Raw genomic sequence first — 12,373 nt, 5'->3', positions numbered from 1 at the left:
CTGGCCTCCCCTTAAGATGTGCAGGGCTATCCTAGCAACTGCAGCCAACACTGTTAGTGACTTCTTTTCCAGCCTTCCCTGCAGCTAAGGATGGCTACGTGACTTGATCTGACAAAGGAGACGTGAAGCTGGGAGTTTGTTCCTGACAGTCCCCTATGAGGATAGGCTGCCTTTACCCTCTTCTTGACTTCAATGCAGATGCAATGCTGGAACATCCTGTGACTGAGGACAAAAACCCAAATGCTAAGGACAGTGACATGGAAAATGGGAGTGGAGTCCCTGAAGGCATCCCTGAGCACTAGAACCAAGGCCAGCAGCTGCCTATGTGCCTACCTCTTAAGTGAGAGAAAAACAATCTTCGTTGATATCATGAACCCATTGTTTACTACTAGCAGCCAAATGTATTTTTTTTTAAAGATTTGAGAGAAAGCATGCCAGTGAGTGGGGAGAGAGTCCCAAGCAGACTCTGTGAGGAGCCCGATGTGGGGCTCAATCCCATGACCCTGAGATCATGACCTGAGCAGAAACCAAGAGTCAGACGCTTAACCTACTGCGCCACCCAGACACCCCAAATGTATTCTTATTTAACACAGCAACATGGGGCCTGACCTGCCTCATAGCTATTCCTACTTTCCCATAAACCAATCAGCAAGCAAGGAAAGTTCTCATTTCTTGAGATTTCTCCAAAGATGTATTGTCCTCAAGTACAACTAACAGGCCTTTTCCCACTTCACACTAACAAGACCCTGTGGGGTCCTCCAATTTATCAGGTCTGTGGACTCATTCTCCAAAAACTGTCTAGGACAAGCAATTCTGTTACCAACCTGCAGCATATGAGTGGGTCCCCCAGTGCTGCTGCTTGTCTGGGACTTGGGAATACAGAGGCTACAGACTTGGACCAACACCAGTGAAGCTTAAGGGTCTTCCTCTCATCTGGAAATGGCTTTGAGAGGCCCATGGAAGCTAGGCCACTGTTTTCAGTATCTACCTAGAAAAAATTTACTCTGTAAAGACAAATTTTAAGAGTAATATGGCTCTTAAAAGAGCAACAGAACCCCTTTGTGCCCACCCATCCCATGTTTAGTTGGAAAAAGAGGGTGCCTGGGTAGCTCAGTTGGTTAAGCCTCTGCCTTTGACTTGGGTCATGATCCCAGGGTCCTGGGATCGAGCCCCACATCGGGCTCCCTGCTCAGCAAGGAGCCTGCTTCTCCCTCTCCCTCTGCTTGCTGCTCCCCCTACTTATGTTCTCTGTCAATTAAATTCTTAAAAAAGTGGAAAAAGAAACTCCCCCCTTCTCTGAGTCCTTTGTGTGCAATGTCTATTACATCACAGATACCCTGTTCTAGTAGATATACCTATGTAAAGTGATTTCAGCAACAGAATAAGATCAAGTTTTGGGTAAATTATGTGCTTTGCTATCAAATACTTTCCTCTCCAGGCGTGAAAGTGAGGAACCATTCAGTCAGCTGGTGTGTCAGACTTCCCTATCTGAATGTGGTCTCCAAACTAGGGAACTGAAGAGGTGTAGACAGCAAGGGACACTCCTAAATAGCAAGCTTTGATGAACCTACCAAACATGATCTCAACCAGGAGGGCACCCAATTTTTCTTTCATTTTTCTTTTTTTAAAAAAATATTTATTTAGGGGCCCCTAGGTCACTCAGTTGGTTAAGCATTCAGCTCAGATCATGATCCTGGGGTCTTGGGATCAAGGCCTGCATCAGCTTCTCCCTCTCCCCCTCTGTCCCCGCCCCCATGCTCTAATAAATAAATAAAATCTTTTTTAAAAATGAAATCTGAGAGAGAGAGAACCTCAAGCAGACTCTCTGTTGAACACAGGGCCCGACCCCACGACCCTGAGATCATGACCTGAGCTGAAATCGAGTTCAGATACCCAACCAAGTGACCCAGGTGCCCCTTTTTTTAAAAAATTTTTTTCTGGGGACACCTGGGTGGCTCAGTTGTTAAGTGTCTGCCTTTGGCTCAGGTTATGGGGTTGCGCCCTGTGTGGGGCTCCCTGCTCACCAGGAAGTCAGCTTCTACCTCTCCCACTGCCCCTCCCTCCAATTCATGCTCTCTCCCTATCTCACATAAATAAAATCTTAAAAAAATTTTTTTTTTAAATTTTTTAAGGAATCTGTACACCCAACGTGGGGCTTGTACTCAAAACCTGAGATCAAGAGATGATTGCTCCTCCAACCATGCTAGCCAGGTGCCCCGACCCAATTTTTCCAAAGAAAGTCTGTATTATGGCTTTTCCCCCTAAAGTTAATGTATTAACGCTATGGACAAATTTTGGCCATGTTAATCCCACAACATATGTCTGTCTGTTCGAAAGCAGCTTTTTTTTTTTTTTTTAATTCTTTAAGTAATCTCCACACCCAACGTGGGGCTCAAAGTCACAACCCCAAGATCAAGAGTCATGTGTTCTACCAACTGAGTCAGCCAGGCACCTGGGATAGAAACAATTTTAAATTTTTGTTTGTATCTGCAAAGAGGTTAACAATGAACCTTGAGCTCCTTGCTAACAGACTCTAGAACCAGTGCCTCTGCCTAGGGGTACAGGAGGATGAACATGACCACTGCCCTGAACCTGGTTTGTCTTCATTTGTAATCTTGAAGCAAGTGATTCCTATCAGACCAGTCATCTCTTCTTAAGCCAATTTAATGGCCTTGTGGGTTCTATTATGCATTTTCTGGTCCTTTTAGTCATAACCAGGCAGAAAACACATCAACTTCCCCTCCTCTCTGCCCCCAGACCAGCTTCTGGATTGGCTACTCATCTACTGCTGACAGGTCTCTCAGGTTTTAAAACTTTAACACTAAACCTCAGATGCTAAAATTGTCCAACAGTTGCAAGAAAGACAAAATGTATTATACAAGACTGTTCTGATAAGACCATGTTTTAATTGCCTATGACATGGATACATCACATAATGGCTCAAAATGTAAGATTAAAGAAAAAGATGAAAACGAGTTTGTGAATCCTTAATTTTAAGTAAGCTTCTGGCAAAAACAAAACAAAAAAACCCCAAAAAGCCAGGGGTTAGAATCATTTCAAAATTGTGTCTTCAAAACTAGCACCTTTCACCATCTGCTTTTATTCATTTTGCTGTGATACAACTAAAAAGGCCCGTAAATACCCCCCTGGGTCTCAAGTAACAGTTTTCTGAGAGCAAAAATGTCACTTTCTCTGTGCAGTGAAAGCTGGCATTTGGATGGGCTGGATCGGGTGGACAGGCTGGAACACTGGCTTCTTTCTCATCTCAGACAATGTTTTCACTGTGGGGAGCAGTTGATTCCTTTTGATGATCTGTAAGGCCAGCTGGGTATTACCTATAAAAACACTTCCCATTAAAAAAAAAAAAGCATAAACAATACCATGTGCAAAGCAAGCCATCAGCATCATGCAAGGGAAGTAAAAGAGGGTCTGGGAGAGCAGTGGTCTGCAACCTTTGCTACACACTGAAGCCACATCATGTCTCCATCCCATCCCCAGAAATTCTGATTTAAGAGATCTGGGGTGTGACCTGGGCAAGGGGATTTTTAGGGGTGCCTGGGTGGCTCAGTCATTAAGCGTCTGCCTTCGGCTCAGGTCGTGATCCCAGGGTCCTGGGATCGAGCCCCACATCGGGCTCCCTGCTCTGTGGGAAGCCTGCTTCTCTCTCTCCCACTCCCCTGCTGTGATGTGTCTCTCTCTGTCAAATAAATAAATAAATAAAATCCTTAAAAAAAAAAGAGGGATTTTTAAAAGCCCTAAGGTTTTTCTAAGGTATGACCCAGCTTGCAAACTTGTCTCCAGGTAGACTGCATGGAAGAAGGGCACTAGGACCAGTGCACTAACCCTATTCACACCTTTCAGGAGGCCAAGGCCAGAGGGGTACCAGGCACTTAATGCTATAAAAAAGCTATCGAAAGAGGGAACCATGTAAAGATTCCCATGATCAAAAGGAGGCATGACTTAGAACTCTTAATGTTTGTTTAATTTCTTCCATTCATGTCTCTTCTCTACTTCATGCTGTCTCTTATATAGGGCCCACAGTCATTTTTCTCAGAAGCCATGTCCTTAAAGGTTGTATGTGCTCCAGAAGTCTGACCTGGATTTAGGTCTGGATAACTGTCAGCAAGAACTGGTTTACTGTAAAACTCATTAATGACATCTATGTTCAAAATACTACAGTGTACAACTCTTAGCAACTGGCATTCTGCCTCATGTTCTCAATTCAAGTCATTTGGCTGCCTAAGAGAAAGGTTAATTAGTAGGGATTAATTATAATTGTCAGAAGTTATGCTTTCCTGTATTTTCACAGATAAAAGGAAATACGGTTAAGTCACAAGAAGCAGGAATTTGTAAGATACCAAAAACTCCCTAGCTACATTTTTTTCTAGAACTTGATGGGTAATATCTTCAAGGAAGGCAAAGTTTCAAATTCGAAGAGATAGATCAGACACCCAAAACCTTGGGTTCTTTGAAGGGATACAGTCCTTTTGTTTTTGTTTTTAAACTTCTATTTAAGTAATCTCTACACCCAACGTGGGGCTTGAACTCACAACCCCAAGATCAAGAGTTGCATGCTCTTCCAACTGACCCAGTCATCTCTGAAGGGATACAGTCCTAACTGGAGAGAATTACTTACCATTTTGCAGTTCAAGGTAGACTGCCAATAAGATGGCTTCAGGGGGCACCTCTTTAGGATGGATCATTGAAGCCGCCTTTGCTCAACAAAAAAGACACCCATGAAAAACCAACAGCTTAAGACACAAACTCCAAGTAATGCTGGGGGTGGGGGTGGGGGGAAGCCTACCAATGACAAGTTAGCAAACTCATTCCCACATGACCTCCTAGCAACTACTATCATTCTGTTCTGATGCCCCTCAGCTACCTTTGTCCTCATCCCTACTGATTAAACTAGACATGTAATTTTTCTTTAAATGATTCACTATTCATTTTCCCTTACCTAGTCCATAATGAGTTCTTAATAGGGGAAAGCTTTTCTTCCCTCTTGTTTTCACCTGCTTGGGGTTCTTCTTCCATGTCTTGGCTCTATTTGGTTTTGAGAAGGGTGACCAGACACTCGGGATTCTGCACTCCAGTCATTGGTCCAGGTCGGTTGTTGGTGGTTCTTCACCACAGACATGGTTGCACTTATATTAAAATCTGCATGTCCATTTGTTTTCCTAAGTAACAACTCAGTATTGCAGGTCTCAAGTTCCCAAAGTTAGCAATAAGAATTCAAACTTAAAAGTTGGTAATACAGAAAAAAAAATACCACTAAGCATGTTCAATGTCCCCATTTTTAAGGACTGAAACAGTACAATTTTGTCAAATAAATTTAATTGTTTAAGCAACATGCTATTCTTTCCTGGATCTGAGAGTCACTTCTCTAGCTAGCAATTTCTCTCTGACTTAGTCGTGAGAAAGGAAGCCTAGCCTGCTCTGGTCAATGGTGCTGAGATCATAGGTTTATTTCCTCAGTCTGGGCCTCTTTGGGCTGCAGCCTTTTCTCACACCTTACTATCAACTTGTATTCCCCCATCCAGTCTCAGGTACTCTGGCTTCCAGGCTGCCCTGCTTCTTCCCTTCATCTTATCAAAAAGTGTACTTGTATAAACATTTACTGATCAGAGGTGAGTGTGTGGGTAAGACAGGGACTCATCCTGACAATAAACGGGCATGCAAACAACTAACAATAATCCAAACAAATTGATCCAAATGCTAGGGGGAGAAGAGAATGAATGTACTGTGAATATGAAGAGAGAAAAATGTTTCTTTTGAATGGAGAGCTTCAGGGCAAGGGGCACCTGCCGTAGTCCTTGCAGGGTGGATATTGGGTAACAGAAAATGGGGAGAAAGGCCTTGTAGACCGAACTGTGCAGATGGGAGATGTGTGGGGGACCAGAAGCTTGCACAAGGTCAGTTCCCAGCAGCCTCAGAAGAGATCTTGGATGAGCAGGTATGCTCTCATCCAGGGCACACCCTTAAGTTCTTCACGAACGAAGCAGGGAGGCTTTTATTTCTCTCACCACATCATGGAGGTATAATGACTCTGTTCAGAAAATGAGATTTTACACTTCTAGGCCAAGCTTCATACAGGCAAGATCATCTTTACAGCATTTTGTGGGTACTAAAATCTCTATTTTGCCTTCAAGTGGCTGGTTAACACAGGTCATTTATTGTTCTTTGCACTGATCACAGTCTGCAGCTTTCTCTAAAATACAGGCATTCACAACAGCAACTTTATGAGACTTGATGGTGCTCTGCTTACTGGCTGTTCAGAATGGCTAGTGGCGGGGAGGCAACCTCGGAAACACCTCCGTGGAGCCCTTTCCAACTCTTCACGTCACTGTCCTGCCCTCCGAGGCACGGTGGGCCTCCCAATTAACAAAGATCCAGCCACTGGATTAACCTAAAAACCAAGGGACCAAAACAAAACCCCCTTCAGACCCTGAGCCAGGCCTGAGCCCATCTGTCTCTCCCAGCGTGGCAGCCGCCATGGCCACCTGCTGTACGAGAACCTGAGCTAGACCGTGCATACTGCAACTTTAGATCAAAAGTCCTGTTTGTTGGGGTGCCTGGGTGGTTCAGATGGTTGAGCGTCTGCCTACAGCTCAGGTCATGGTCCCAGGGTCCTGGGATTGAGCCCCGAATCGGGCTCCCTGTTTGGTGGGGAGCCTGCTTCTCCCTCTCCCTCTACTGTTCCCCCTACTTGCGCTCTCTCGTTCTGTCAAATAAATAAATAAAATCTTAAAAAAAAAAAAAAAAAAAGTCCTCTTTGCTGTAATCAACTCCTTCCCAATCAACTGGTGTAACTCAACTGCAAGATAATAGCAAACATGTTTCCTTGGATAGTCCATCACTTAACATTTCTGATTTTGAATCAGAAGTGCCGACCAGATGCCACTTTAACTAAATATCACTCGTGGTTATTTTGCACATGGTAAGATTCTTCATGGCTCTATATGACAAAGTGGTCTTCACAGGAAGAACATTTCCAGAAGCCACCAAATCTCTTGAGAATAGGTGTAATTTCAATTTTAGCTACTCTGACAAGCATATAGGGACATGGGCTCTCTCCTGTGCTCCTGGTGATTATACCATTTGACACAAACTTTCCATATTAGAAGTCTTAAAATTCTGCACACCCTCTGACGTCGCAATTCCCTTTACAGGCAGGGTTGCATCATGCCTACCTATTTTTACTGTTTGATTCCCATGGCTTACCAAGAAGTAGTGCTCACATGCTTGCAATTTGAATTAGTATCTTTTTGAGGAATTACCCCTTTCTGAGTTTTTGACCCAGCCTCTGGAGCTGCCATTGGTGCTATCTGGTCACCTGGTCCCCTAGTGCAAGTAAGGGTCCATGTTCATGACTGCTCCAGGGATGGGCAGGAAACCTAAAGAGGCTCAATCAGAATCTTCCCAGAGACCTACTGATGATACATCATTTCAGTGGTAGAATTCAGAGGTGTATTTTAGTTACATGTTGCCAGTAATTTTCTTTAACATATGTGGAATTTCTTTGGCACCAGCTTTCTTCTGAAGTCTCCCGTTTTAGTGGTCCAGCCACACAGTACTTATCCTGCTGCCCCATAAGCAGTGTTGGTGGTTTCTAGTATGTCCTTTCAGAGCTCTCGTATGCACATACACAATCATAAAGCAACAGTTTTAAATCTTGGTCTTTTCACTTAGTATATCTTGGATATCTTATCATTTTAGTACACAGAGTTTACAGCGGCATTGTGTTCGACTGTATGGATGCACCGTTATTTAAGTGATCCCTTATTTAGATAGTTTCCAATCTTCTGAAATTTTAATTATAAAAACCATTGGGAAAAATCCTCCATTAAGTGCCTACGTTCATTTGTAATAGCTGATCAGTTGTTTACCTTGCAAGAATATTTCTAAGCTTGGAAAAGTAATATTCCAATTTTTAACAAATTGACCAGAGCCTCAAACAAAGTAACAAAACCCAGAAACTCCAAACCCTTTGCTGGCTGCCTTACAAGAGGGCTTAGCCCCACCACTTCCAGCCTCACCTGGTGGAGACACTTTCGGGCTTTGTCGTATTCGCTCCTCAGGCAGTAGGCGCTGCCAAGATTGAATAGCATCACGGTCCTGGCAGAGGTGACCGAACTGGGGTAGCACTGAGGGGCCCGCTTCCCAGCTGGGGAAAAAGAACGTGGACCCTGGTGAAGAGGCCGGGTCAAGGGCAAGGGGGCAACCCAATCCACCGCCCCAGCAGCTGCTCAGACTAAAGCACAAGGCTACTTCTTAGGTTGACAAATGGACACAAAAGGCTTGAGCCTACATCTTTTGGATGCAAAGCCAGGCTACTTTAAGTATTTACAAAACTTCTTACTCACAGGATTCCATTGCTTCATTTTCACCTTTGTCTGAGCCTACAAAAACATGAAAACAAACCTGAGGGGGAAGGACAACAGAGTATATTTTCTAGAAACCTAATTTTGTTTATGAAATGGAAAATCTAGTATCATAGCAATCTGTAATGTCACAGTGTTTACTTTTCATGTAGTGGAGGTTCTATTAGAGGACACCAGAAGGTACCACCCACCACCACCCCATTCCTGCATAATATCTTGAATAAAGTGAATGCCAGTCTTACTTTCTTAAAAACTTAGGGATGATTTAAAACTGACTTTTGAGGGGCGCCTGGGTGGCTCAGTCATTAAGCGTCTGCCTTCAGCTCAAGTCATGATCCTGGGGTCCTGGGATCAAGCCCAGCACGGGGCTCCCTGCTCCACGGGAAGCCTGCTTCTCCCTCTCCCACTCCCCCTGCTTGTGTTCCCTCTCTCGTTGTGTCTCTCTCTGTCAAATAAATAAAATCTTTAAAAAAAAATAATAATAATAAAAAATAAAACTGACTTTTGAATGCTTTTTTCTACTTTCCCCTAGACTGCAGAATCCCTTTAAGGAGAAAAATACAGTATGAGAATCAAAACAAATTTTTCTACTACCAGCCTTTCAAAAGTGAGAGTCTATTTCTTTCTTTAAAATAGTCTTTCTTGGGGCGCCTGGGTGGCTTAGTTGTTAAGCATCTGCCTTCGGCTCAGGTCATGATCCGGGGTCCTGGGATTAAGCCCAGCACTGGGCTCCCTGCTCCGTGGGAAGCCTGCTTCTCCCTCTCCCACTCCCCCTATTTGTGTTCCCTCTTGCTGTGTCTCTCTGTCAAAAAAATAAAATAAAATCTTAAAAAATAAAATAAAATAAAATAGTCTTTCTTGGGGCGCCTATGTGGCTCAGTCAGTTGGGTGTCTGCCTTCAGTTCAGGTCATGATCCCGGGGTCCTGGGATTGAGTCCCGCATCAGGCTCCCTGCTCAACGGGAGTCTGCTTCTCCCTCTGCCCCTCAACCTGGCTCATGCTGTCTCTCTCTCGCTGTCTCTCAAATAAATAAAAATCTTAAAAAAAAAAAAAAAAAAAGTTAAAAAAAGAAAATAGTCTTTCTTTTCTTTCTTCTTCTTTTCTCTTTTTTTTGGTCTGCTCTACACCCAACGTGGTGCTTGAACTCACACCCTGAGATCAGAGTTTCATGCTCTTCTGACTGAGCCAGCCAGGCACCCCTCTAAAGTAAGCATTTAGACCATGTGATTATCAACTCTTAGGTCTACTCAGCACATAATTACTACAAAATATGTACAGCCAAAAATGTAGAGAGCCAACCCAAAACTTCTTTCCCTTCACAACTGTGCCTTCAGATTTCCACACATCCAAGAAGGAGGTGGAAATGATGACCGGTTCTGATCAAATGTGTCCTCACTAACCTTGGTCCTGCTCATTTGAAGAGATCCCTAAGGAAACATCAGTGACATTCTCTGGGTTCAAGTGAGTAATGGCATCAGATATTCTGTCCAGAGAGATGAGGGCTTCTGCAGCATATAAATGGCCCAAAAACCTAAGATGAAAAGAACAGATTCCAAACTGAGAAGTAGGTCATCACAAAACACCCAATGTATAACAAGATTTGGTGTACATATGCTTCACATATTTCAAATCTTTGAATTGAAATAGAAGTTTATAAATGGATCAATTAAAGGTCACTTAACTCTTACCTCTTTATATAAAAATATCTTAAAATATACAATAATTTTTATATCAGCTAAGCTGGAACAAATGACACATATCAATTAAGAAAAAAGTCCAGAATTGGCAAATTTACTATTCTGTTTATGCAGAAAATAACATTAACATGAGGAAAGGAATGAAGTTCTAAAATAAGAGACAGGTCCAAGGATGAATCCTCTAGTCTCCGCTGCTGGAATAGTCAAAACACATCAGGGTGCCAAACGGGACTCAGACCAGATTTGGGTTAGATCAACTTTACTTTCTATCCCAAAGGTTTCCTGCTTTTCAAATCATCTATTTTATGCCTACTGATGTTTTTAGGACAAATACGCATCCTCCCGGCTTATAAGAGCCTGCTTCTTCCGGTCTTTTACTTACAGGCCATTTTTCTCTATGATCACCTGATTGATTTTTCAAAATTAAAAGAGGATTAGGTATATTCCACCCTTGCTGAAAATCTTAATGACTTTTCCTACCTGAGAACAAAACTTTTTATCAACTTAAAGCTCTCCAAGTTTGGTCCCACTTTTCTATATCCAGTCAATATTCCCACCCCCTCAAAAATTGCTCTGGTCCTACCAGACAGTGTCCTGGGCAGGGCGCACCCACCGTTCCCCCATGGCCTGGCCTTCTTGGGCAAGCCTGGCCTCATCTCCACAAGCCAACATCTATTCCTCCTTTTATTTTATTTTTTAAGATTTTATTTTCAAGTAATCTCTATACCCAATGTGTGGCTTGAAATCACAAACTTGACATCAACAATTGCATGCTCTACCAACTGAGCCAGTCAGGGATCTCTCTACTCCTCCTTTTAAATGGCCAGCTAGGTCTCACCTACTCTAGCTAGCCTGACCCAACTGAATCTGTCCCCATGAATCTCGAGTCCTCAAATTTTAGGCTCTTTTCGGGGCGCCTGGGTGGCTCAGTTGGTTAAGCGACTGCCTTCGGCTCAGGTCGTGATCCTGGAGTCCCGGGATCGAGTCCCACATCGGGCTCCCTGCTCAGCGGGGGGGTCTGCTTCTCCCTCTGACCCTCTTCCCTCTCGTGCTCTCTGTCTCTCATTCTCTCTCTCTCAAATAAATAAATAAAATCTTTAAAAAAAAAAAAAAATTTTAGGCTCTTTTCAATATAACCTTTTTAGAGATTTACACATATTAACCACTCAAGAGCTCTTTAATTCTTTATTAAGCAATTTCTTCTAACTAAGAGGGGCTGCAATGACCTTATTTTGGTTCTCTACCAAATACCCTAACAGAAATGACAAGTTTTTAAAAAATCAGTAGGGGCGCCTAGGTGGCTCAGTCGTTAAGCGTCTGCCTTTGGCTCAGGTCATGATCCCGGGGTCCTGGGATCGAGCCCCACATCAGGCTCCCTGCTCAGCAGGAGGCCTGCTTCTCCCTCTCCCCCTGCTTGTGTTCCCTCTCTCGCTGTCTCTCTCGTCAAATAAATAAATAAAATCTTTAAAAAATCAGTAACTTCACTTATATTTTGAAATAAGATAATTTAAAAATTTCATTAAAGTAGTACCCACAAGCCAGTAATCATTACAAAACAGAAACACATAAATTCAAAGAACTACTTCAAATTGTCTTCTGTGAATTACTTTATTAAAAACATCTTCCTTCTGGGGCACCTGGGTGGCTCAGTCGTTAAGCGTCTGCCTTCGGCTCAGGTCATGATCCCAGGGTCCTGGGATGGAGCCCTACATCGGGCTCCTTGCTCAGCGGGAAGCCTGCTTCTCCCTCTCCCACTCCCCCTGCTTGTGTTCCCTCTCTCGCTGTCTCTCTCTGTCAAAAAATAAATAAAATCTTTTAAAAAATTAAAAAAAAAAAATCTTCCTTTTTTAGCCAAATGAAATGCCTTCATGACACTCAAAGCCAAGAAATCTTTGACCAGGTGTACAGAAAGCAAAAAGTTGTGGGGTAAAGCTGCTGTGGTATGTGAGCTGCCAAATGCAGAATTACCTGCTTGTCTTTGCTGGGAAGACAGACAGTGGCCTTGTTATTAATTAAGAAACCAATACTTAGGAAAGAATAGTTAAGAGAATTAAAAAAGAAATCAAGAGAATTAAAAAAAGAAATTGCCAGACACAGCTTGGCCAATCCCTCAAAAGTTGATAAACTTAAAAACCCTCCAACGAATGCCAAGTAAAGAATCTACCTGGGATTTGAGAACAGTGACCACAATGTCAACCAAAGAGGTTGAAAAAGCAGTGAAGATTTGTGTTTCACTTCTGTTAAACAGCAAAACAAACCAAACACTGCTCTAATCATGGCCGTGGCACCACAGGC

The 12,373-nt window shown here is 43.1% G+C and overlaps 1 protein-coding gene across 12 annotated transcripts in view; it reads right to left on the bottom strand.

The window, feature by feature from the left end:
• Window positions 1-207: 207 nt before the first annotated feature.
• Window positions 208-12,373, bottom strand: part of CNOT10 (CCR4-NOT transcription complex subunit 10) — an 83,713-nt gene continuing 71,547 nt past the window's right edge. For 7 of the 12 annotated variants that reach the window (XM_064590364.1, XM_064590374.1, XM_064590363.1 and 4 more), the window contains 5 exons: window positions 9,782-9,912; window positions 8,364-8,399; window positions 8,037-8,164; window positions 4,637-4,712; window positions 208-3,335 (listed from right to left, as the gene is read on the bottom strand). In XM_064590364.1, coding sequence (XP_064446434.1) covers window positions 3,184-3,335; window positions 4,637-4,712; window positions 8,037-8,164; window positions 8,364-8,399; window positions 9,782-9,912 — 523 coding nt within the window. In that variant the 3' untranslated portion in view covers window positions 208-3,183. Of the gene's footprint in view, window positions 3,347-4,636; window positions 4,713-6,265; window positions 6,407-8,036; window positions 8,165-8,363; window positions 8,400-9,781; window positions 9,913-12,373 lie in introns of all 12 variants that reach the window. The other 5 variants (XM_064590367.1, XM_064590371.1, XM_064590369.1 and 2 more) reach the window with 3 other exon arrangements.

The sequence above is a fragment of the Mirounga angustirostris genome, unplaced genomic scaffold (genome assembly GCF_029215605.1).
Source record: "Mirounga angustirostris isolate CCGP_5_RB_7025 unplaced genomic scaffold, mMirAng1.0.hap1 SCAF_1, whole genome shotgun sequence".
Taxonomy (NCBI): domain Eukaryota; kingdom Metazoa; phylum Chordata; class Mammalia; order Carnivora; family Phocidae; genus Mirounga; species Mirounga angustirostris.
The sequence above is the reverse complement of the archived record's forward strand: the minus strand, read 5'-3'. Positions and strand labels throughout refer to the sequence as shown.